This window comes from Ammospiza caudacuta, chromosome 18 (assembly GCF_027887145.1).
Source record: "Ammospiza caudacuta isolate bAmmCau1 chromosome 18, bAmmCau1.pri, whole genome shotgun sequence".
Classification (NCBI taxonomy): Eukaryota; Metazoa; Chordata; class Aves; order Passeriformes; family Passerellidae; genus Ammospiza; species Ammospiza caudacuta.
The window spans coordinates 8994343-9020232 of record NC_080610.1 but is presented as its reverse complement, the minus strand read 5'-3'; the positions used below and the strand labels follow the sequence as shown (position 1 = coordinate 9020232).

The 25890-nt window shown below is 40.3% G+C and overlaps 1 protein-coding gene across 2 annotated transcripts; it reads left to right on the top strand.

Annotated features, from left to right (window-relative positions):
• The first annotated feature begins 991 nt into the window (after positions 1 to 991).
• Positions 992 to 25112, top strand: GOLGA3 (golgin A3). Of its 2 annotated transcripts, none has more exons than XM_058816689.1 (24): positions 992 to 1218; positions 2362 to 2713; positions 5512 to 5670; positions 6712 to 6824; positions 7304 to 7995; positions 9205 to 9316; positions 9726 to 10032; positions 10617 to 10819; positions 10913 to 11050; positions 12001 to 12162; positions 12930 to 13298; positions 13634 to 13711; positions 14681 to 14944; positions 15451 to 15545; positions 15709 to 15925; positions 16500 to 16643; positions 17266 to 17463; positions 17941 to 18057; positions 18274 to 18413; positions 19170 to 19302; positions 19499 to 19621; positions 19997 to 20161; positions 20374 to 20534; positions 20984 to 25112. In XM_058816689.1, exons 2-24 carry the CDS (start codon positions 2584 to 2586, stop codon positions 21189 to 21191), a joined length of 4428 nt encoding a protein of 1475 aa, XP_058672672.1. In that variant the 5' UTR covers positions 992 to 1218; positions 2362 to 2583; the 3' UTR covers positions 21192 to 25112. The 2 variants fall into 2 exon arrangements, with proteins under 2 accessions (XP_058672672.1, XP_058672671.1); XM_058816688.1 differs by having other exon boundaries at positions 5512 to 5793.
• Positions 25113 to 25890: the final 778 nt, after the last annotated feature.

The following is a 25890-nucleotide window of genomic DNA, read 5'->3' as shown; positions in this document are numbered from 1 at the left end:
TAAGGGCTGATTTATGAGGAAAGGGCCATGGGGAACGCTGAAAATGTGACATTTATAGACATGTCATGGGACTTTCCTGACTCAGACTCTGTAAAAGGCAACGCTAATACAGCAACAGGAATGATGCAGATACACAAGGCTGCGAGGGGCAGCCACCTTCACAAAGAAATTTTAATTTTTAATTTATGCACAACTTAATTTTAATTTACGCACGTCGGCGCCCGCCCCAGGGTCCCGACGGAAGAGCCGGTCAGTCCCCCGCCCCTCAGAGAGCCGGGGCACGGTCCGGGGCGGGCACCGAGGCGGCCCGGCCCGAGAGCCGCTCCCCTCCGTGTCTCCCTCCCCTCCGTGCGCTGCCGGAAGGGTCCGGCTGGAAAAGCCGCCGCTTCTCCACGGGCCCGGCGGCCCCGCCGCCGCCTCGGAGCTCCCGGGCCGAGGCCGGGACTGTGCCCGGCGGGGGCCGCGGCCGGCGGCGCGCGGGGGCAGAGCCGTGGGGCCCGCGCGGGGCCGCGCTCGGCAGCGGCGGCAGCGCCGGGCCGGCGGCGGAGCGAGAACCGCGCTGCACCGCCCCGCACCGCCCCGCCCGCCCCTTCCCGGCGCAGGCAGCGCCACGTCTCGGGCAGGAGCCGGCGCCGGGCGGGCGGCCTCAGGTCTGCGGGGGCTCGCCGGGATGGGGGGCGGCTCGGGGTGGGGGCGCGGGGGCCGCTTCAGGCCGCGGGGCGCTCGGGGCTGCCCGAGGAACCGGGGAACCGCCCGGCCCGGCCCGGCCCGGCCCGGCTCGGCTCGGCTCGGCTCGGCTCGGCTCCGTGGGCTGCGGCCCCGGGCCTCCCGATGCTTCTGCTGGCGCCCAGGGACGTGCCCGGCCCAGAGACCCCGCGGCCGTGTCTGCCGGTGCCTCCCGCTCTGTGACCGGGACCCGTTGTCGTCTTGACTGTTCGTGTTTTAAGCAAAATCGGTGACTTTGATACAGCTCTTTCCATATGGGCTTATTTATTGCTGTGTTCCCGTGGCGTGCCTACATTTGTGTGTGTGTGTGTGTGTGTGTGTCTGCTTATGCGAAACACAGGGATACAAAAGGACTCGGAGGCCGGAATGCTCTTCCATTTAATGCTGGGAATGGGTTGTGCAGAGGAAAGCCATTCTTCATCACCTTGATCATTTAAACGCGTTTTATGACAAGGACAACAAACCATCTCTTGTTGGCTGGATTTTGACAAGGTGTGAGAGCCAAAATCTTGCTTGCCTTCTGTCTGTAATTACTCTTGGTAACCTGTCACATAGCATCTATTTGCTGTACAGTGGCAGTTCTAGGAGTTTTACTGAAAGCTTTACTATACTGAAAATCTTTTAAAATTAGTAACAAATCACAGTGAAGGTATTAAGTTTTTTTTGTTTGGTGGAGGTTTCCCGTTTGCAAAGGTGCTGCAGGTTTCTGGCTCCTCCACAGCTCCCCTCTGTAAGGATCAGCTAGATAACCGTGTTTTCCTGTGTGTCCTGAGCTGTTTGCTGCCTCAGTGACATTTTGGAGGTGATGGTGTTGTTGCAGGGTGACCAGGGCACTGTGGCACAGTAGCAGTTACACAAGTGCTCCCTGGAGGTATGGAAGGAATGTTGTTCAAAATGTTTGTATTTATGTAAAGATGCAGTCAAAATATTCCTGATTTGACATTCTCCAAAACCACACCCCCCCACCCCAGAGGTTAGATTAGGTATTCATAAGTTAGATCCGAATACCTGAAGAATCATTTGGAAATTCCATAAACTGTGTTTGGAAATCATTTTCTTGGCTGGCCACAGGAGAAGGCAATGTTTAGCTGCAGTCTAGGCCGTGTTCTGACTGCCAGCTTGTGCTGTAATGAGTAGTTCAGAGTCTGTACAGTGATTCATACTTGTTATTCTGCAGACAAGTAAACAGTAATGATGTAATTTAATTTTTAAAATGTTTAATCTGAACTCCATACTTCATTTTAACAAAAGATATTGAAACTCATTCCTTTAAATTAAATATATGGTATGTTTCCATATATATATACTGTAATTTACAGGGGACAATACTACTCTGTTACTGGCTTTGTTCTTAAAGCAGAGGCCAAAGAGATCTTTCCATTAAAAGGGACAATGATTCTAAGTCAGCTGTCTTGCTAAATATCTGTTGCATCCTTCTGCAGTGTATCAGTGCTGCTAAAACAGTGAACATAAACAGATCACTTTTACTCCCCAGATCTGGATACTTGGTTGTATTTCATTGTCTCTGTTGTTACTGCATGTCCTGCTTCTGTCTGTGGGCACTACTTTATTTTTAACTCATCTTTTCAGAGCTCCAGTAAATGTTTGTAAATTCACTACAAATTTTGTTTCTAGAGGATGCAGCTCCTTGGTGATTGCGACTTTGGCTGTGAGCTGTTTCCATGATGTGGAGTTAGAGCTGCCTGCTGCACACCACCAGCTCTACAGCTCACAACTGTGCTCTTGTGGGACACCTTGATGCTGCTCTTGCTGATGGAGAGAAACAGGACTTGGTAGTTCACTTGGTGGCAAATTGTTGAGAAGAAGAACTTTCCAGGGATCTGGATCATTTTTACCATGGACTCCTCATCTGTTCAGCAGGATGTTCACTTGGAGAGCAGGAGCAGTAATGGGGCTCCCAGCAGCCCTGAAGAACTTTCAGATTGTAAACCCAAGTCACAGCTACTTACTACAGATGAAATTAACAGTAAGTTATTTAATATGCACCAAATAATTTCCTCTTTTATCCAGGCATTTATACAATCATCTGTGTTATTGTTCAGGTTAAGGTTTTTCTTGGGGTCAGGAATTTTTTGTACAGCAGTTTTAAGCAAGTTTGGTGAAGTCTATAGCTCTCCGTGCATGTAAAACTGTTGGGTTTTTTTGCTGTAGAACTTGTTATTTTGAAAGCAAAATGAAACTATTAACTTAAATACTATCAGCTGTCAGGTGAGTATTTGTTGTTCAGGGTGTCAGTCTTCAGATAATGTTTCTAAGAGTGTATACCTGGAACTCTCTAGAACAGTCAGTTCTGAAATTACTGTTCCAGAGTAAATTGTGACTGGAATACTTTATTCTGGCAGAAGAACTCTTCCTAATAAATGAAATCACTTAGCCAACCCAAAATGTCTGGCTCTGCTTCCCTTTAGGAAAGAGAGATTCTGGCTTGTACTCTCCAGTTTATCTCAAAGTAACTTCTATATGCAGACAAGCTCTATAATAAAATAATCATGCAGCTGTTTATGAGAAACTATTTAGAGTCCACTATCTGAGTAGATTATAGAATCAGACTTGAGTTGAAAGGGAGCTGTGCAGGTTATCTAGTCCAACCTGCTGCACTGAGCACACCTGGTTCTGGAGCAGGATCAGGTTGCTCAGGCCCTCGTGCTATTGAATTCTGAAAGTGTCTGCAGAGGGAGGTTCATCAGCCTCCCTGCCCTTCCAGTATTTAACTGCTTTCATTGTGAAAGTATTTTCCCTGCACTGAATTGAAATCTCCATGTTTTCCTGGCAGGAGTCCGAGGATATGTTGGTGTTTAAGGATGTGGGGGTGGCTGGGTGGAGAGGTGTGTACATTGTGGCTGCCTGGATACACAAAACCACAGTGGTTCCTTGTGTAAAAGGTGGTGACGTGGTGAGGTTGGGGCCTTCTGGCACCACAGGTTTGTCACCCTGTCACAGACAGCAGAGAGGAGGCCCTGACACTTTTTTTGCTTTTCTTACTCTGCCTGTTATCAGAGTGGCAGAGTGTGATGATTCATTCATCTTTTCTGAAGCTGGAGATCACACGTTCCTGTTATCTCCTGTGCTGGACAATCAAATTGTGACTTACAATTAGATAGTGTGTCTTTCTACTGTTTTTATTCTAATTGCATCTCCTTGCCCATTGTTCTAAAAAGACTGCAGCTGTATTGACACTACTGCCTTTAAATTACTTTAGTTCAAGGAGTGTTTAGATACTGAGTGTCTCCTGGCCTCAGGAAGTCACCAGGAAACCATTCCTCCAGAATTTTGCTCCAGCATCCCTTTGGTATATGTATACCACTCACTGCTGGGAAGAAAGAATGTGAATAAAGTATAAACCTGATGCAGTTTCTGGGATGGGCAGAAACAGTATTTCTGAATGTATGAGCTGTTTTCTTATTTTTGATTCTGGTGGCTATTCTTAGCATTGACACCTATTTCAAATTCAGTTTTGCCAATATCTAGTTTTGAAATGTTAGTCATTAAAAAGCAGTCTTTCTCTCTGTCCTCCTTTACATCCTTGTTGAACTCACCCCTTCCATCATGTCTGCAACTGTTTTTGTGACAACATGGTGATCTAAATCAGAGAAGTGATTGAGGCTAAATGGCCTGAAATGTTGTCTGCATGACAAATAAGATTCTCAAAAGTATTTTATTCAAATCTTAGAGCTGATGGGTTTTGGCAGCCTAAGTCTGAAAACTTTATATTTCTACCCAAATTCAGTTTCCTCATTCAGTTTCCTCTATTCTGGTTCACACTGAGCTGGCTTGAGGGAAGATGCCCTGCAGGGGTAGGAACTTGATTTTAGCACTTGCAAATACTTTGTGATCATAAATGTTAAATATTTTCCACCATCTTTAGGAAAAAAAAAACCAAACTAAATCTTGCATATTATTCCAGTGAGTTGCAGTTACTTCAGTGATAACATGGTATGGGAATCAACAGAAAGGTAGTGGCTGTTTCAGTGCTCTGTTCATTTGAGATATATAATAATTAATTTAAAGTTAGATACATGGGTTTTTTGCGAGAGCAGGTTCATAAATGTTAGTAGTTCCCAGCCAAGTGAAATAGAAATGAGAAATCCAGAGTATAAACCTGTGAAATGTTTATCTGGTTTTGAATATGCATTTTTCCTGCTGGAAAAGAAAAATACTAGTAAGTGGACATAAAATTGGTGTTCACGTGATTCTTTAATTGCATTTTAATTGGTAGGTTTATTATTTTGATACATATGATCTTTTCTACTGTGCTTTTGATGACAATATCCTATTTGAAAAAAATGTCAGCTCAGTTTAAAATTGAGAAACTGCTTGAGCCAGGCTGGAAATGGGGTTGGTGGATGCTTTCTCCCCAGTGCCCAGCTGCACATCAAAGAGCTGAATCATTCAGCACAGGCCTGCAGCTGCTGAGGCTTACTTGTAGTAGATTGTGCCTCAGAGTTCCTTACACTCAGTGTTTCATGCTTCTAAACCTAACAAGATTTAAAAACCTCTGTGAAGTTTTAAAGATATGTTTTATGATGACTTTTGAGGTCCTGCTTGAGGGCAACATAGTAAAGCAAATGAAAAGTCTGCTTATTCTGATCTTGTAAAGTAAAGAATCACAAATCCTCTATGAAATGTCTCCTGCCAGTTGCTGTCAGTAGCAGTTTCTGTATTCATACAATGTAAAGGCAGTAGTGCTGGCATTGTGTTTGGGTGGAGCTGTGAAGATGAATTAAGTGGCTTGAAGTTGTAGCTCAGTAAAACTTTCTTTTCCAGCTACCAGTAACAACATCAATGAAGTGCCAAATGAAGAGGGAAGTCTGGAGATAAACAGCAAAGTGGATGCCTGCCAGAATGGGCCAGAGTCACTCTGCCTTGACTCTCCTGGGTCTTTTGATCCTACCAGCAGTGAGCAGGGTGAAGAGTCATCCCCAGGTGTGACTGGTTTCCATGACAGCCTAAGGAAGTCTCAGGGAACTAGTGCTGAGGGCATAGCTCTTAGAAAAGAAGCTTTGCAGTCTCTCAAACTAAGTCTTCCCATGCAAGAAACTGAATTGTGTAAGCATCTGTTTATGGTGGTGCCCCTGCTTTCTCTTGCTGCATAAAGCTTTTTACTCTGAGACTGGCTCTGGACTTCTGTAACATCATTTAAGCTTGAACTAAACTTCATTTTTGCAGTAAACTTTTACTCAGAACTGCAACTCATTTTCTTTCAGTAAACCACCTTCTGCTACAGCTAAGGCACTGCCTTACCATTAAAAACTGGCTCTTCACTGGAGGGGAATTCACGCTTTCTGGGGCTGAAGCTATTCTAATCTTCTTGATTTGTAGGAGTAACAGGTGACATTAAAAAAAAAAAAAGAACAGCAGAACCAAGTGATTTTAAGCTAAGAAAAAAAGGAAAGGAGAGAAGAGCAATGAAGGGGGGGAGAAGGGAAAGCCTTTATATAAAGGTGTCTAAAAGTCTTACTACAGGAAAGGTTTAATGTGAGTTAATAAAAGGTAAGAAAATATATCTAGGGAACCATTTTCCACTACTTGTAGGGAATGAGTGGACTGTGTAGGTCTTGCTTAGTTTTATAATTTTAGTACTGTCAGAAATGCAGGACAAGTGAGATTAAGTGACAGCAATAATTTTTGTCTTGCTGTATAATCTCTTGTCATCTCCTCCATCTGTGGAGGAACTATAACATTTGCAAACTGAGCAGTGGAAGTCCACAGGCTTTATCAGTGCTTACACAAGGATGTATTTGAAGAGGGTGATTTGAGGTGCATGTCAGTGGGCTTTCCTTTTGTTCCTTGCTTAAGCATGAAGCATGTTGCTGATGGTAGAAGGGGCTTTTACCTTTTGCATCCCTTTTACCTGTGTTGGAGTTTTCTCATGTTGCTGATGGTAGAAGGGGCTTTTACCTTTTGCATCCCTTTTACCTGTGTTGGAGTTTTCTGTTTGACTGTGAAGATGCCTTTCCCTTACAGGCTCAGGAGAGTCTTCACTGCCACTGGAAAATGAAGAACAAATCAGACTTCAGGCAAGAAGGCGTCTGGAAGAGCAGCTCAAACAATACCGAGTGAAGAGACAGCAAGAGAGAGTGAGTACCACACAATACATCTTCTAGATTGTGTTTTGTTGAGAAGCTTGAAAACTTTACCATTTTTGTTCCCTAAATTAAAATATTCAGTAGTTTTCTCTCTCAAATGAGAGAAAGCAATTTTGTCTTCTGGACAGGCAAAATGTGGTTCTGTTACCTCATCAGTAATGTACCAGTTTGTGCTACTTAAAATAGGGGAGGAAAAAACAGACACCAAACTTAAAGCAACCTAAATGTTCAATTTTGCCTATATTTTTCAGTTACCTTTTGGAGTCTCACATGAACATTTTCAACATCTGTATACTGAAGCTTGATAGGGTTGGTTGCTGGTATAATTCACCTTGTTTATGAAAGGACATATGTTTAATGTCAGTGTAAAAGTGTAGAGCTTTCTATCTTAAGTTACAGCAAAATAAGTCTTTGGTACTATTTCAGAGTTAACATTGTGGAATTTATTGTTGTCTCTTTGCTTCTTTTAGTCAAGTCAGTCTACATCCAAAACCCGTCCCTCCAGCACCCTGGATCCCGAGCTGATGTTGAATCCAGAAATCCTGCCAAGAGCCAGCACTGTAGCAATGACTAAAGAATATTCCTTTCTGCGGACCAGCGTCCCCAGGGGGCCAAAGCTGGGTAGCCTGGGACTTCCAGCATCCTCAAAAGAAAAAAGAAGCTCAAAATCTAAGGCCAGCAAGATCCGCTCCTTGGCTGACTACAGAACTGAAGATTCAGATGCTCGAAATGCTGCTGGGAATTCTGTGGCTACTGACCTACCTGCGGGGGCTGTGATGCAAAGCAGAAGTGGCCCAACATCAGTTGTGTCTGAGATCAGTCTGCCCTCTGACGTGGATGATCGAGTGGAGAATTCCTCCTTGGCAGGAGACAGCATTTCAGAGATTGATGGCAGTGAAGTGGGAATGAGGCTGGATGGAAATGAGAGTGACAGCTCTACCTACAGCAGTGTGTCAGGGAAAGGGCTCTGTAGCAGTTTGCAGAATGCAGAAGGCAAACAGGACACTCCATATACAATAAATGGCCAGAAGATACATCCTGAAGCCATGGGGCAATTTCCTTCCCTCAGTGAGGTGCTGCAGGCTGCAGCAGTGGAGCACCAGGCCCAAGAGCAAGAAGTTAATGGGGAGGTTCGGAGCAGGAGAGACAGTATTTCTAGCAGGTAAGGATATCTATTGTTAATGATATTTTCTTGGAATAGCCTATTATTTTTCTCTCCTACTCACTTTAGATCCAGTTTTAACTTACATTGTTATTGAGTCTGTTAGTAGCTTACAAATTCTAAAAGAATCTGAGAGGTCTCTTCACTTGAGTACCTATTTACTAAGTATATCTTGGAGAAAGATATTTTTGCCCTGGCTGTGTTAAATGTACTGCAAGCAGTTGTTTCTGTCTGTATGGAAGGACTTCATTCACTGAATCACTCACAAGGCTTTGTCTATAAAGTCTGAAAGTACAGACTTGACTGTCTCAATGATATTTAGTATTGTCTTTTTCCTCATCTTTGCATGTACCTTTCAGATCTCACATAGTTAAGGGATGCCAAGAGTCTTGTCCTAGATATCTTATCCTCTTCAGTCCTTTGGGAATGAGATTTAGTTTCTCAAGCTTATGTGTAAATGACAGGTATTAAACTGAGTCAGAAAGCAAATGCAGAACTGGTGAAGCCCTTAACAATGTGTGCTTTTTATCAGTTGTCTGCAGATGCATATTTTATATGTCTTACTTTTGAAATTACTTCCCCCCGCTTTATTGGAATAAAGTGTCATGCCCAAATATGTTGAGGTGTACAGTCAGTTGTTGATGATTATTCTGGCTTAGATTTCTTTCTTATGGTAATGAGAAAAGATCTTTTTCTCCAGATGCCTTGGCTGTACAACAAGGAATCAGCATAAGGAATCCCTTATGCCCAATACCTGTTATTCCTTCTTTTGCAGCAGCTGATGGCATTTCTCAGGCACATTAAAGCAGATAGTTATGAGAATAATTGTGAAGGTTTTGTGATCCCATCATGTCCAGTTGTCTGCTTAAAATGGGATCTGTAAATACAGGATATGATGAAGTCAATGATTGCAGTTCTGAAAAATAACAAATACATGGTGCCACACTAGAGTCTAGTTGCTGCAAGTACAGCAGCAACTAGATAAATAAATAAATTTTATAATAATAAAACCTTAGCATGAATATAATTTTCTCTTTTTATCAGAGGTTGTTACACTGTGTTCTGGATCTGTCATAAACCAGAAAAAATGTCCGACAGTCTAAGCCACACAGATTCTGAGTACCTCTTAATTTCAGAGTCACTTTTCTTCAACTAGACAAGTGTTGTATTCCAACCCTGTAACTGTGCTTGTGCTGTCTCTGTCTCCAGTGTTTCCATGGAAAGCTCCATTGCAGGGACTCATGACGAGATGCTGCAGGTTATGAAGGAGAAGATGAGACTTGAAGGGCAACTAGAAGCACTCTCACTAGAAGCTAATCAGGTAGAAAATGAATTTGGAATTCTGTATTCAGTAAATAATCAAAATAAGATTTTAATTAGTTTTCAAGAACCTCTTGCTCATTACTTGTGGAATTGTGTTTTGTAAAAACATTGTTGAATGAGGTACTTTACAAGAATGCCGTGGTGGGCTGACCCTGGCTGGATGCCAGGCGTCCATCAAAGCTGCTCAGTCCCTCTCCTCAGCTGGCCAGGGAAGAGCAGAAATAACAATGAAAGGCTCAGGGGTTGAGATGAGGACAGAGAGAGATGGGGAGTCTCAGCTCCAGAGCATGGAGCACCTCCTTTGGTCTTTGTCTTATCAAAGCCACTTTGCTGGGCATCTTTTTTAGTCAGCCACTAATATATTTTCTCATGAGACTCCTGCATTTTGGTTTTCTGGACACATTCAGGCTCTCAAAGAGAAGACTGAGCTACAAGCCCAACTTGCAGCTTTGAACATGAAGCTTCAGGCACAGATGGAGCACAGCCAAAGCAGCCAGCAGAAGCAGGAATCCCTGAGCTCAGAAGTGGCCACATTAAAGCAGTCTTGCTGGGATCTGGAACGAGCAATGGCTGACCTGCAAAATGCCTTGGAAGCAAAGAATGCCAGCTTGGCTTCTTCAAACAATGATTTGCAGTTAGCAGAGGAGCAGTACCAGAGACTCCTGCAGAAGGTTGAAGATATGCAAAAAAATGTTCTCACCAGAGACAGCACAGGTGGGATGATGGAAATGTCAGTCTTTAAAATCTGTTGTTCCATAAATCATTTTATTTCAACTTGATTCTGAAGTCCAAGAAGAAGAAGAAATTTAAACTTGTGTTTATTTTATATCATACTAATAAAATAGTCTCAAGTTTAAGATGTTTGGATTTGATTTTGTGTCACAGTTTGCAAGCTGCCACTGCCAGCCTGGAGAGGGAGGCATAAATATTTAGTCCAGACAGTGGCCTAGTTGTTTTTTTGGAAAATTGTACAAATGCAGATTTGTAATGATGACTCTATGTGCCAGGACACCTACTTCCTCATGTTTAGTTAGTTCATATTTTCTGCCTCTAAGGAACTGTGAATGCTCACAGAAGTGATTCATTTAGTTTAATTTTATTCTTATGACCTGCTACTTTAGATCCTAGCACTTTGTCAGGAAAAGCCAATCTTTCTATAATTAGCCATATGTGCTTTTGTTCAACAGTTAAAGAAAAATAGATAAAATTACAAATACAGTAATAATCCTTGAAAATGTGTGCATAAAAATAGCACGATGGGGTGTGTTAGTCCAAGCTCTTTATTTTTGTTTTTCTAGTTCATGACCTGCGCCAGCAGTTGGCTTCCCTGCAGACTCAGCTCCAGAAGGTGCAGCTGGAAAGGACCACCCTGACCAACAAGCTGAAGGCATCTGAAACAGAAATCACATCTCTCCAGAATGTGAGGCAGTGGTACCAGCAGCAGCTGGTCCTGGCACAGGAGGCCCGTGTCAGGCTGCAGAGTGAGATGGCCAATATACAGGTTTGTGATTTATTGCACATGGGAGAACTGAGAATCTCTTTTTTGTCAGTTTTATCCACAGGACAAAACTGATTTTTTTTTTCCTTCTTTTAGGCTGGGCAAATGACTCAAGCAGGGATGTTGGAACATCTCAAACTAGAGAATGTGGCCCTGTCTCAGCAGCTGACTGAAACCCAGCACAGGTCCATTAAAGAAAAGGAACGAATTGCAGCACAACTACAAAATATTGAGGTATGGTTGTAAAGGGTTTTCATGAGTTATGGTCTGTCCACGTTGTGTATTTATGTTTTACAAAATCAAGATTATTCTGGCAAAGTAATACAGAATTCTTATGAATTGGTTCAAATCCTGCATTATAAAAGCAGTAAATATTTGAGAGCAAATAAATTTGCATAGCATTATGAACAATTAGAGGGAAGAAAGTCATACATTTCCCATTCAAAGGTGATACTTGCATTTTCACTTCTGGTATTTGTTTTTAATTGAACTTTGAAGGCAAATGTAAATGTTGTCCTTTGCCCATCCATGAACTTCTCAAGAGGAAACTTAATTAGAAATTAATCTAAATCAGTAATGTGCTTTTTAAGTGTGTGAAATTGCTCACTAATCAGGTTTGTCCTTCCTTCCCTCCAGTAAGAAAAGTTGGGTAAAATCTGAAGTGCAGTGCAGTCACTTCCAAAGCTCTTAGAACCTTAAATATCCTGATTTTCAGTGACATTTCTGCTTCTGAGTCTCAAAGGAGAGTAAAGCAGCAGGTTTGTGGAAGCGCCCATCTGCAGTGTTACTGATAGCTTGTGTAAATGACAGGACTGTTTCCTGAGTAGCTACAGCATCCAAGGAGTCCCTTCTGGTTTAGAATTTTTCCAAACAGCTTAATTTTAGTAAAGATTCTTTTTCTTCATGTCTTGCTCATCAACTGAGAAAGGACAAGGTGTCATTTAATAGGAATTCAGATTGTCACAAGTATGCAGGACATTCACCGTTATTCTAAGGTGTTTTAAGTGTAGGAATGAGTGACTTCAGTAAAGGCATACAGGTGTGTAAGGCAGACATCAGAATTATGTTTGTGTTTTTCCTCTACAAATTTTCTTGATAATTTACTTTTCTCTTTTCCTATTTTTTCCCCACTCCTTCCCCTCCATTGAAACTGTTGAAGTTGATTCCATGCTTTTTCTATGCAGGCTGACATGTTAGATCAGGAAGCTGCCTTCATGCAGATCCAGGAGGCCAAAACCATGGTGGAAGAAGACTTGCAGAGAAAACTGGAGGAGTTTGAGGATGAGAAAGAACAGCTTCAGAAAATGGCTGATTCTGCAGCAACATTGGAGCAAGAATTGGAACAGGTAAACTGTTGTTAATCAGCTTCCCAGGAATTCCAAGGAAAATACTGGTTTGGCAGAAAAAGCAATAGTGAGTAGATACTGACCTCTAAACTTCTTTTTGAAACCTGAAAGATTGCTGCAAAAATGAAGTGCATACTGAAGTCATTCTGTTCCTGGTGAAAAGGCCTTTTTTCCAACCATGACAGTAGTAATACTTTTTAAAAATTTCATAACTACTGTCTTGCCAGATGCTGGGTTTTTTTTAGTGAATTCAGTATGTGATTATTCTAAGTATAGACAAGAACCACAGATCCATGTTCAAAGTTGTCAGGCAGTGAGGATATCATTACATACTTTTACAGAGCCTTGCTTTAACCTTGTAACCTTATGCAGGCACCATGTCAAGGGCTGAAGTGACATGAAATATGTGATAGCTCAGTACATATTCCATGCCATGATATGGTATTATTAATAATGCTGAATTTACCTGAATTTGCTGTGGACACATTTTTCAAGTAAAACTTTTGAATACAATGAATATTATGAATATTTTAGGTTTGACATTCTGGTCATTGCTTAGCTTGTAAGGTAACAGATGCTGCTCAAGGCAGTCAATACAATTAACAGAGCAAATACAAGTGGCCTCAGAAAGTTAAAAATATTTTCACCTTCTGCTGTTTTCTCCTACAGGCTGAAATATTAATTATAATACTTGATTTTTATTAGAGTGCTTTTGCAAAGATAACTTTTGTTTTGTACTAATTTAATTTTAAAATATTTCCTGTCAGGTCAAGTTGACTTTGCATCAGCGAGATCTGCAGCTTGAATCCTTGCAGCAAGAACACCTTGACCTGATGAAGCAATTGACTCTAGCCCAGGAGACCCTGCACACCAAAGAGCAGTCCCTGGATGACCTGCAAACACAATATGATGAACTAAAGGCCAGGCTAGAAGAGCTCCAGAGTGATGCTGCTTCTAAGGATGACACAATCCAGTATTTGCAGAATGAGAAGATTGTGTTGGAGGTGGCTCTGCAGGCAGCAAAAGCAAGTAAAGAGCAACTTGATGAAGGGGCAACACGCCTTGAAGAAGGTACAGAGGTAACATCAGAAATCTTGGAGCAGCTGAAGCAGGAAATGGCAGTCAAGGCAAGCCAGGTAATGATCTTTCTGAAATCTTACCAGGTTTTAAACACAATAATTTGGAGTACAGGTCACAGTTTGGGTAGTAATTTTGTAGTGTGCTCTTTTCTGTGGCATTGTGGGCCAAACATCTTTCTTATGCAGTCATTTGGTTCATAGTGTGGTGATCTGGTGAGTGTATTTCTGTACAAACTGTTGTGTTATCTAACCACTGAGATGCTTAGTCAGGAACAGGATCCTTGTTAGATTAGCCAATTGTTACAAATCAGACAGATGAGCTCACCAAATAAATCAGGTATAATATGACATTTGGCACATAAAGCAATGTTTGCTTTTTGCCCCTCTGGCAGGTGGAAAATCTGCAACAAGAAAATGCCAGCCTCAAAAAACAGCTTCAAAAAGTGAAGGAACAGTTCCTGAAGGAGAAGGTAAGTAAAACCAAAGACATTTCAAATACATAAACCCAAGGAGTACTCTTTTTTTTACAGCGAAGGCATGTACTTCTCTGAAGGTTTTGAGGATATATACATCTCTCTTTTGTATCACAGAACTTTGTGACATTAAAATACAGAAAATGTATAACTTTCAGTTGATTTTCTGTCTGTAACTAATGTGAAAGCTGATCCACCAAGAAATGCATGCTTTGATAGGGCTTAGGCCTTTGCCAAGTGATGCACCATAGAGAATGTCTTTGATTTGTTGATTAGATTTACTTTTGCAAAAGCACTCATGTAAATGTTCAAGTGTTGTCATTTCCTTGCAGCTTTGAAAAATAATAGTTGCTTCATTATTGCCGTAATTAGATGGTAAATAAGTGCTTTATTGCAAATTTTATTCTGAATGTACACAGTTTTGAAACAGTAATTTGAAATGGATATGTCATTAGTGTTGCACATATATGTGTCTTATTTATAAGGTGACACCATTAATTTGCTGCTTGATTGCTTATTAACCTAATGTCAAAGTTTGTTTTAGCTTGTTATATTTAAGTTTGGGAAGGCTGTTTAAACTGTCAGTCATAGTTAAACCCTCTTCTCATGGCAAAAGTTACTAATTATGTGCGTAGGATGGTTAATTTTTGACAATTAGTTTGGTTATTAAAAGTGGCACATAATGCAGTTTCCATAAAGAATGTGAAGAAGAGTATCCCTTACTGCAGAGAACATTAAAGTGTTTCATTTATTAAACTGCTAATATGAGCTGTTATTTGATATCTGAGCTTGCATAAAAGCCTTTGAACCAGAGTAAATATCATAGAGAAGCTGGTGCTGGTTTGTATGGCACCCCCACCCCCTCAAACTAAAAGAATATCAGTAAATACTTTCTAGTAAATTAGTAAAAAATTTGCAAAGCTGAAACAGAGGTGACATTGTCCTCTTGAAACTCTTGTGTGCAAGGTGATGGTGGAAGCTTACCGAAGAGATGCCAGCTCCAAGGACCAGCTCATCAGTGAGCTGAAAGCGACAAAGAAGCGGCTGGACTCGGAGCTGAAGGAGATAAAAAAGGAGCTGCTGAAAATCCAAATTGAGAAACAGTCACTCGAATCTGAGCATTCAAAACTACAGAAGGAAGTATCTCAGGTTCACCAGCAGATGGTGGAACTAGAAAATCACCTCCAGTCAGTGCAGAAAGAACGAGATGATATGGAAACACGCCTGCAGGTATGGAAGGTGTAAGGCTTTGGAGAGTGTTACATCCAGGATACACTGCTGTTTCTGGTAACTTTGTTAAGAAACAGAATGACCACCTTCAAGTTAATGTTCTTGGTTATATATTTAAAATAGTCTTGGTTATATATTTAAAATAGTCTAGACATTTCAACATATACCTACCAAAATTCTGTAAATGCATGACTGCTTACTAACATCTCATGTTAGTGGGGAGAAGCACTACAGGAGTGGTAGAAGACTGATGTGGAAGCACTTTCCTACAGTGAACTCCATCTGAGAACAAGGTCCAAATACTCTTATGTGTTAACAGTGGTGGCCTCAAAGGAAAGAGTTAAAGAGAAAATAAAAGGGAAAGAGAATATGGAGGACTGGAGAGCAAGTTATATTTAGAGATGGAAATAATTTTGAAATTTCATGATTTTTCTTTTATAATCAAACATCACAGCAAACATGCTTTTGTTCTTACACTCATGGGTCTTCTTTTCCTTGCTGTTAAGTCTTTGCAGTTCGATAAGGAACAAATGGAATCTCTTGCTGAGGCAAATCAGGCATTAAAACAACAAGTAGAACAAATGCAAGAAGAAGCAAAAAAGTAAGTGTTCTTCTAGCACAGACAAAAGAACTACAGCATCTGGTTTTCATATTTGGCTTTCAGATGTTGGGTTTTGTTGGGTCATGTGAAAAATTAATCTTGTAGTACTATTTGTCAAGGAGCTTTTGGTTTTACCTGATGTTTTCTTTTCCTTTCACACCAGGGCCATTACAGAGCAGAAACAGAAAATGAAGCGTCTCGGGTCAGACCTGACAAGTGCTCAGAAAGAGATGAAAGCAAAACACAAAGCTTATGAGAATGCAGTCAGCATTCTCAGTCGGAGGCTGCAGGAATCTCTTACTGCAAAGGAATCTGCTGAGGCAGAACTGAGCAAACTAAAAGCACAAATTACTGATGGTGGGAATGACCAGATTGCTCAGGTATGCAGATGTCCTTTGACACTGTACAAAGACAGAGCTATAAGTCTTGAAATCCTATTTCACCCTGAAGTGATGAAAATATTTGGAAAGTAAAGCTAGATAAGAGCATGGTGTCAGGGTTCTGAGCACTGAGAACTTCTTTAACTATGATTTGGCAAGCTAGATTTACTGATTAAATTTTTATTGTTGGCTGGTTTTTTGGTGGAATTGTTTAATTTTTTTTTAAGGGTTGGTATCTAAAAGTTTTCCAGGATTCTAGCTCTTACTGTTTTTTTCTCATTGACAGCTAAAAGTTTTTCAAGGTAGCCATAGCTTATTTATATATGTTAGGCCTGCAACAAGAAAATTAATTTACTAAGGAAAGCTCCAATTTCATGAACCAATGGAGCAAGATATCAAGTAAACCTACAGCAGTAGCTGGATGCAGGGGTGGAAAAGTCTGACCAAGACCTTTAAATTAAACACTAGCACCTTGTTTCATATTTTCTAGAGAAGCAGGTTTTTAACCAAAGCAGAAGTGATTCCTGAAGATGGGTGATGCATCACTAATCATGTGTGACCCTCTTGTCTTTAGGAGAAGATCCAAGCTCTGAAGACAGAACTGCGAGCTCTGAGCAGCAGTAAGTTGATGCTGGAAAAAGAGTTGCAAGAAGTGATTTCACTGACCAGCCAGGAGCTTGAAGAATACAGAGAGAAAGTGCTGGAACTTGAAGATGAGGTGATTGCTTGAATTTGCTTGGTAGATGGGCACATGACAGTAAAAAGTGCCTGTGAGACAGGGAAAAATTGTACCAAAATTTTATTCCAGTGGTGGAGAAAATCAGAATCATGGATAGGAAACATCATGTCAGTGGTACTTGCAAATTTTGTTGCCTTGTGCTGGTTCTTTGTGGTTTCATGAGTCATTGTCCTATAGGGAAAGAGGATTAGAGAGAAGAGTGGTTCCTGTATTAGATACCAGCTGTGTCTGGTCATGAGACAGTGAGGATACATAAACCATTAGTGAACTGCTGGGAGTCATGGATCCCCAGTGATGCTGGTGATGGTGTTCAGTTGTAGAGTGGCACAAAAAAATTATATATATCAACTGCTCTGGATCTGCATCTGAACAGTACTCCTGGATTCTTCTTTCTAGCAAGCATTTTAGTCTTCCAACAGAAAAAAATACCAAAGTGAACTTATTTTTTAATGTTCATTTAAAAAAGAAAAAAAGAAATGAAAAAAGAAATCCCACTCTGGAAAAACAAGATGCTTAATGAGTTTAACTTACAAGTTTTTTGGATAGTAGCCTGAAGCTGTTTGGTTATGTTTGTTTGATTTGTGTTTTTCTTTGACTATAGCTTCAGGAATCTAGAGGCTTCAGGAAGAAGATAAAACGTTTAGAAGAAATTAATAAGAAGTTGGCCCTTGAACTGGAGCATGAACGTGGAAAACTTACAGGTCTCAGCCAGTCCAACGCTGCTTTGAGGGAACACAACAATATCCTTGAAACAGCATTAGCAAAAAGAGAGGCAGACTTGGTACAATTGAATCTACAGGTATTTCACTTTTTGATGTAATAACTTCAGAAGGGAATTGGCTCATATGAGACAAAGCTGGTGCATTTTCTCCAACTCTGGGTCCCCTGTGTGTTGTGTAACAGCATCAATATGGGGGTTGAACAAGAGATCAGAAGTGGGACTTGGCACTAAACAGAGTTTTCTTTAGAAAAAAAATTAATAAAATCGCACTACAATATTTGCAATAGTGAAAGCGTAGGTATTTGGAACATACCAAATCCATATGTGTTACATATGGATTCATTGAGGTAAATAATTTTTATTCCAATACATTCATGTGGGCATAGGCAATGTGCTACCATTTAACCATTGTAAGGTTGAAGGTACCATGTGGAAAGAGTAATCAGTGAACAGCAGAGAGTTGTTCTGCAATCCCTGCATTGGCTTGTGTTTGTATTTCCTCTACTTCCAATGAGCCCACACAAAGCAGGCATTTGGTTTTGTGATGTGTTACAGGTTCAGGCAGTCCTAAAGCGGAAAGAGGAAGAGGATCAGCAAATGCAACAACTTATTCAAGCTTTACAGGCTTCCCTAGAGAAGGAAAAGTTAAAAGTTAAAGAGCTTCAGAAGCAGGTAATGGCTCATCCTTTTATTTACTTATGATGCGATTTAAAGGTATTTAAAAAGTATATTGAAGTGAAATCTATGTTTTGTAACATCCTACTTCCTGCAGGGGGTCTGTCAGGATGGCCAGTGGCTGAAAGACCAGTTGATGTCTCCTCTGTTTTGTCCTTTTTTATTCACCTGAGAGAAAAAACAAAGTAAACCTGTATCTTGTTGTCCTGTTAGGAAGCAGCAGCCAAAGCGGATGCAGCCCACAACCGGCGACACCACCGCGCAGCGATGCTGGAGCTCAGCGAGATCAAGAAGGAGCTCCACGCCAAAGAGCTGCTGGTCCAGGCCCTGCAGGCTGAGGTGGACAAGCTGCAGTAAGTAAATATCTCAAAAAGAACAATAATTAAAACAAATCCTCTCAAAAAGCCATACATCAGTGAATTTTTGGGTTTGCCGCTTTGGAGTGGATTATGTTGAATGTTCCTCAGCAGAACCTGACCATGGATGCTTGTTTGGACTCTGAGCAAATATCTGCATTTTTCTCTCTTTATAATTCTGGTACACTGTTTCTAGGCTTCACTATTTTCTTTTTTTTCTACTTTCACCACACACTTCTACTATTTCACATTGCTAGTAAGGATTAACATTTTATATATATCCTATTATTTCTCTCTTTTACATCCCTGAGGAACTACATAGAGAATTAATTTGATTATTGACTATGTTCCACAATGTATTAAAATTCAGTTTGCTCCTATATAATTTTTTTCTTAATTATAGGAAACTATCAGACCTACATGAAAATAGATATTAGCTTAAGTCTGTTCCTCCAGAAACAAAGCAAAATTGCTGACAGGGTTTTAGTTTTGTGGGGTTTTTTTTCCTACATAATCATTTGTTTGTAATTGGACTTTTACTGGTGCACAAGAATTTATACATATCTTTCATAAAATCTTCTTGTGATTTAACTCTTGCTCTATGAATGTGTTGGCAAAGCCCTCAGTGAAAGCTGTGATTAACCAGGTTCCATGCACAGTTGTGTCATTTATAGTTAACTGGCTAACCCAGTGAAGTTCTTGTTTTAAAGAACAGATTGAGTAACTGCTGTGTCTGTTAATCTTGCTGTGCAGGGTAGAGGATGAAAAACATTCCCAGGAGGTGTCTCAGTTCCAGCAAGAGCTGGCAGAAGCCACATCTCAGCTCCAAGTTCTGCAGAAAAACCTGGATGACAAACTTAGTGAACAGCCTCTAATAAGCCAAGAGGTAAAAAGTGAACACTTACTATGTGTACCTGTATTTCTATTCCATTGTATGACTTTGGCTTTAATTCAGCATATTTAATAGTTTTGCTAGGTTTTCTTAAGAATGTTTTCATGAGATATAAGAATATATTTGGGATTTTGTGGTTGATTGTACCTGTACATAATTCCAATTATGTATTTTCTTTTTCCCCTGGTAGGTGGAAGACTTGAAGTGGGAAGTGGAACGAAAAGAAAGAGAAATTGAAACACTTAAGCAGCAGCTGGACATGACTGAACAGCGCAGCCACAAGGAGTTAGAAGGGATACAAGTTGTCTTGCAGGTATTTAATCAGCCAATTCTGATGGCTGGAAATTTTGATTGCTGTAGTGGGATAATTAAAACTATATTTTTATTTTTTAAAACGATAATTAGACTTTTTTTCTGAATTTTTATTTTGACTGTGCTCTTGCCTTTGTAGTTCTTCAACCTCTATGCCATTAAAATAGACTACTGACTTTCTTTTAACCCAACCTCTGATTTTCTACCATTTGCCAAATCTGGCAAATTTGTTTCAAACAGCAAACAGTTTCATACACTGTTGTGTGTTGTTTTTTTCTGCTAGTTTCCTCTGGAAATTGAAAAGTTTATAAAAACATTAGTTGGCTGGAATTTTTATGCTGTTTCTCTACATCACATTGATTCTCCTCCCATTTAGAACATCAAGACTGAGTTAGAGATGGTGAGGGAAGACCTGTCAGCAACTCAGAAGGATAAGTTTATGCTGCAGGCTAAAATGACTGAACTGAAGAACAGCATGAAGTCACTGCTGCAGCAAAACCAGCAGCTGAAGTTGGACCTGAAGCATGGCAAGATGAAGAAGGTATTTAAATAGAAAGAACAATTTTTGTGAAGTAGAGATGCTTTTTGTGTCCCTACTAGTGCTCCTAAACAACCTAACATGAATGTGCCTGTGATTCCTGCTCCTTAGTGCAGATGTGCACCAGTAGTGTGACGTGGGACTCTTTCTAGGTGGGAAAAATTATATTGATGAATTAAATTGTGTTTCTGACTCCTTTTTTTTCCTTTAACCAGAGGAAAGAACTGAAAGGCGAGAATAACTCTTCCAATCCAGTGACTCCAGTCAAGATTCCTGATTGTCCAGTGCCTGCTGCCTTGCTGGAGGAGCTGCTGAAACCAACAGCTGTGAGCAAGGAGCCTCTGAAGAACCTGAACAGCTGTCTCCGGCAGCTAAAGTATGGCCTGTTGTTTTAAACCATAGTAAGGAATCTTAAAAATGTTTGCAGGAAACCAGCTGCCAGCATGAGGAAAAAAGGATTTGTAAAATTAATTATTTATTGGGACTATATTTAGGACAGTAGGATGTTCTGCCTTTGTGAGTGCTTACTTATATGGTCACTGCCATAGTGAAAGAAGACTTTACAATAAACTAAACAAAATATCCATCCTGAATTGTACACAGCAGAAAAAAATCAAAACCAGCTATTAATATTTTTTAATCAAGTGCATGGTATTTGTTTTGTTCTTAAGCTTCTTGTAGATTTCTCTCTCTTGTATACAGCTATATCTTAAGTAGCCTTGGAGTAGGTATCAAAAATCAGAAAAGTAATTTTTTGGTCTTGCATTTAGCAGTCAGTTTTCTGCTTGCTAATTTTGGCTTTTTTTGTTCTCAATAAATCCAAAGGCAAGAAATGGACAGCCTTCAGCGGCAGATGGAGGAACACACCATTACAGTACATGAATCAATGTCTTCATGGACTCAGATTGAGGGCAAGTTAATGGACCTTACTTCTACAAGTCCTACAAGTGCATCAGACCAGCAGGAGACTCCTACTGCAGATGAAAAGAAAGAGAATTGTAGTGTTAGTGACAAGGAAGCTTTGACACTATAACCTCTTTATCAGTTGTCTTTCTTCCTATTGCTTTAAGTATATAAACAAATCTTTATAAAAATAATTTATTTCATTTTTTAAATGGTGTTCAGAGTTGTGCTTTTGCCTGTAGAAGCAAAGGGCACCAATTTAGAATCTGATGGAATAGTAAATGCAGAATGTGCTATTCTAAGGGTTTGTTTGAAACAGTTCTGTCACGTTGGGTACTGCCAAGTGGTGAATCTAGCTCATTTGAGGGTTTAGTAAGAGATTGAGATGAAGATTTAAAATGAGGTCAAGAGGAGCATCTGGTTTCAAGTATGTAATTGTACAATCTGGGTGAGTTTGTTAAGGAATTACTGTTAATTATGTAACATCTAGGTTTTCTTGTTTGGTTTTCTTTTTTCATTTGTGGGAGTAGGATGTATTTTTTCCCCTCATCTTGGATAGTAGCCAAACTACAGTGAAAAACAAGTTCTCATGTTCAGCCATTAGCAGTGGTTGAGAACTGGACATGCTGAGTATTCTCCTGTCCCTCCTATAACCTCTTATTTTTGAAATGCAGATTATAGACATCTGTATTTGAAGGAAAATAAGTTATTGTAAGCCATTTCTAGTTTTGAAGATGACCTCTGACCTATAGCAGAAGAAACAAGGCTGTTAAGACAAGCAGTGCAGAGCATTGGTATCTTTGGCAGATTTGCCTGGCACGTTTGCTGATGTTTTTCTCTTACAGTCACAGGCCAGTAGTGAGCTTTGCTTCACTGCACAAATACTTTGCACCTTTTTATTTCAAGTTTTGAAGTAGACACCCAGTTAAAAGTATGTGTGTAAAATATATATATATATATATATATATACATAAGAAAAAAAATCATAATTTTCTGATTTTGAATATCTGGTTTAATATGCTTATATACTGTAAGTTAAGGCTACAATGAGGGGTTTTGTTACTGTCATTGTTTTAATGTTATGTTTAAGTTTGCTCTTCTTTGACATACTGTACAAATGGCTTAGGGAAATCAGCCCCTAAAGCCAGAGCTTTTAGAAATGTAATTATTTTTACTTTAAAAGACATAATTATAATGCCTATAAAATTGTTATTTTTAATAGCTTTATCTTCTCCCACACGCTCCCTCTACTTTTTGCACCCTCTATTCCAAGGTGTCCAGGGTGAATGGAAGTGTTGGTATTGTGGCAGTCCCTCTGCAGAGCACCTTGACTAAGTTATTTTTAAAGCAGCTCACTTAAGTTTCCTTCCTTTGGTCCCATTGCTCCATGTGGCTCATAGTGCAGTGACAAGCCAGCCCTCTCCTCACTCTAAAATTCAGTGTTAGGGTATTTGGAAGATTTAGTGGTTACTCATGTACTAGAATGTTTTTGTCCTTAAAACAAGTCAATTATATCCATTGTAGTTTGATGTTCACACAAAAAAAAAAAAATCTGTTAAGTACAAGTAGATGCAAAAGCTGGGAAAAAAAATTCTAGTTCATGTATTTTTCCAAAGAGGCTGTCGCTGTTTCTGGGTTTGGTTGTTGCAGAGGAGGGGGAAGGATATTGCATTTTGTTTAGCAGTAAGGTGAAAAAAAAAAACCAAACAAAACTCCCAAACCCACCTATATTTATACAAAGTCTGATTTCTTGTAGCTACCACTTCAAGCTCTAGTCCAGTTGAACACTTTGCACTATAAATGTTTTTACTGAATGATTTCATGCCCTGCAGCTACTGGATTTTAACTTAGCTTTTACTGGGATCAAAGTCAAGTGATGCTGACAGTCAAGGTTTTGCAACTGGTAAAGGAAGAAATGCATTGATGTGGTATTAGATGCCCATCAGATGGATTTACCAAACAATTCAAAATCAAAAGCTTTACAAACTAGCTTAAGACATGTCTGCACACTGCTGCAGTCTGCTTTGTAGAGTAAATGGTACTGATTATCTTGCTGTTGTCATGTTCTTGAAGTTGCCTGTATATTAAGCTCAAAGAAGAAAAAACCAAACCACAGTATTGTTAAAGAAATAAAAATAAACTGTAATGAATAATATATTCAGTACAAGAAAACTACCAAATGTCCAGGATTTAAAATAATACTTGTGCAGCGTTAATGATGCTGTTCACTTTATTAAATACATTGCCTACAGTTCAGAATCCACTATGTTCTGTTAGTTCAGCAGTGGTTGTATGGATAAAGGTTTTATTTGGTATCAAAGAAGCCAGAATTTTTAGAAACTTTCCTAGTTGTTCTGAATGTCAGCTCTCCTTTTTGTATCCATTCTGCCTCCTGCTGCAGTTTCTCACTAGCTCCTGAAGACATCTGAGCTTGCACAATCTGCCTTAGATGTGTTTTTCCCTTTCCAAGATGAGGGAGCTCTTGTGGATTAGATTCTGCATTGGCCCAGCTGCTGCTGGCAGTACCTGGACACTGGGCATTGTCCTGTTACATTCACCATGTGCTTTTTCTACAAACACCATGTCATTTACTTAAATGAAGGACAGGGAGACTTCAGAGGGTCTAAATCTGGTGAGGTACTAAGTGAAGTTACAGAAGTCACTGGGAGGTCTTCTAAAGGAGATGCAGTGTGTGATAAAGGCAAGGCCATTTTTTGAAGCTCATCAGCTATGTTTTAATGACCCAGAGAAATAGTTGCTGCTTTATTAAAAAGCCTCACCCTGAGGCTGGCCATGCTCAGTCTGCAAAGCTTCAGGTCTCTGCTGTCTAGGCAATAAAATAACTTAGCTGTAGGAATGAAAATTGTCTCCCCTCTGCCTGTCACAGCACTGCCAAATAATCAGGAGAATCTGAAGACTAATCTCTTAAAATTTTATTTTACTTTCTCAAGCACTGCAATAGAATGTATTTTCTGTGTTTCTTTAGTGGATGCTGTGTACTAAACCAAATCTAGTTAATGAAGGAGAAATGTCACTGCAATGTGAGAATGTTTCCCAGTGCTGAAAGCTGGTAAATGGTGCAGCATTATTTTTTCAGATGCTGTTGAGTTTTTGAGGGCTCTTGAATAACTGTGCATTTGAAAAAAAATCACAACAAAGACCAGCAAAAACCCTACAAAAGAGTAAAATGTTACTGAGTCTCTGGCATTGCTGAATATTGCATAATGCTCCATTCTGTTGTCTTCCAGATTTCTTGGAAATATTTGTGCACTGTATTGGGATCAGCTGAGCCCCCTATCCACTCATGCAGCAGGAGGATCTGATCCCATAGTGTTTATTCAGGCAATATCCTAGCAGAAATCTATGGGATTTTCACATGTGTAAAGTAATATCCAGGATGAATGTTCTACTGTTCATATTGTCATGGATTATATTTTCCTCCTTAGGGGAGAGAACTGCAGTGGCACAGCTATTTTAGTGTCAGCTGTGACAACATCAGAGGTGTGCTGGGGACAGGTGGTATTACCAATATAAATTTACCTTAAGGATGACAAATTCACTCCTGGTGATGCAGAAGCTTGTGATGTACATTTTATTAACTTTATGAGGAAAGTGGGAATAGTTGCATGTGACTTGCTGTGATCAGAGCCTTTAAGTATTTTCTGTGAAAGCAATTGCTGTCCAGAGGAATTACTAATGCTCAACAGTTGTCATCTGATCCCTCTGCCTCCTACTAATGAGCAACACTTCGGTCTTGGGCAGCCTCATTTCCAATACAGATGCACAGATTTCTAGGGGAGGGAAAGATGTTCTGGATATTGTAAATGAAATGGTCTATTTCACGTATGACATTCAGTAATGTCTGCTTAGGCCGTATTTGTAAAGATAGAAGTTAATAATTCCATGTTCTTGAAGAATGGATAACCCAGGGGCTGGAGGAGTTACACTATGTACAATTAATGTTTATGATCATACAAAGCATGTTGATTATAAAAATTATGTGCATAGGGATTCCTTTAAAAGTTTTGTGCAATAAACTATTTTTGCTAAAGGGCCCCATGTTGTTTCTGCTTCGAGAGAGTTACCATTTTCTCTTTGGTTTTGGACAGTAATTTTTGTGTTGGGATGCTGAATATGCTGTGTAGCCACCTTTAAGGAAAAAAAAATCTTATTTTGAAAGACAACATTATTGTGTATTGATTTTTCACACATCTAAACTTCATTGTGTTTGTATTTCCATTATATTTTCTTTTTCTCAGTTAGCTGAACTCATCAGGGAAGAAACACAATTCCTTGGCCTGAATTTTTCAGCCCGTGTAGTGTACAAAATGGAACAATGCAGAAATTTCATCTTCATTCTAATTTAGCAAATTAAAACTGAGGAGAGAAATTCCTGTACCTTCCTTGCAATACTAAACAGTGTGAGTTAAAGCAATACTATTTTCTTAAGGACAGCAATTTAAACCACCAAGTGCCTGCCCTGCACATAGTGCAGGTGCCTGTACCCTAAGGCAGGAATGCTGCACTTGCTGGGAGGGCTGGTTCACGTCTGTGCAGGGAATGGTTCTCCTGCACTAGAGGCCTCCTGCTCCCTGGTTTTCCACCTTCATGGCTCATACGAGACTGCTGCAGCATTTTAAGGTTAATACCCGGACGGAACCTTTCTAGAGCGGCCTCTGAAGTGCCCGTGTGTTCCCGGTCCCCAGGGCTGCTGCAGTTCAAACCCTGCCCGCCTGTCCCGGCCTAGGGCAGCGCCCGCCCGGCAGCTGCGGCTGCTCCGCCGTGTGTTCCCCCGCAGCAGCGGCACCGCTCTCCCTCGGCCTGCCCGG

Coding starts and splice junctions, on each gene's coding strand:
- GOLGA3 (XM_058816688.1), top strand. CDS start 2,584: ATGGACTCCTCATCTGTTCAGCAGGATGTTCACTTGGAGAGCAGGAGC. Junction 12,163..12,929: donor TGGAGCAAGAATTGGAACAG/GTAAACTGTTGT, acceptor ATTTCCTGTCAG/GTCAAGTTGACTTTGCATCA. Junction 19,622..19,996: donor GGATACAAGTTGTCTTGCAG/GTATTTAATCAG, acceptor CCTCCCATTTAG/AACATCAAGACTGAGTTAGA.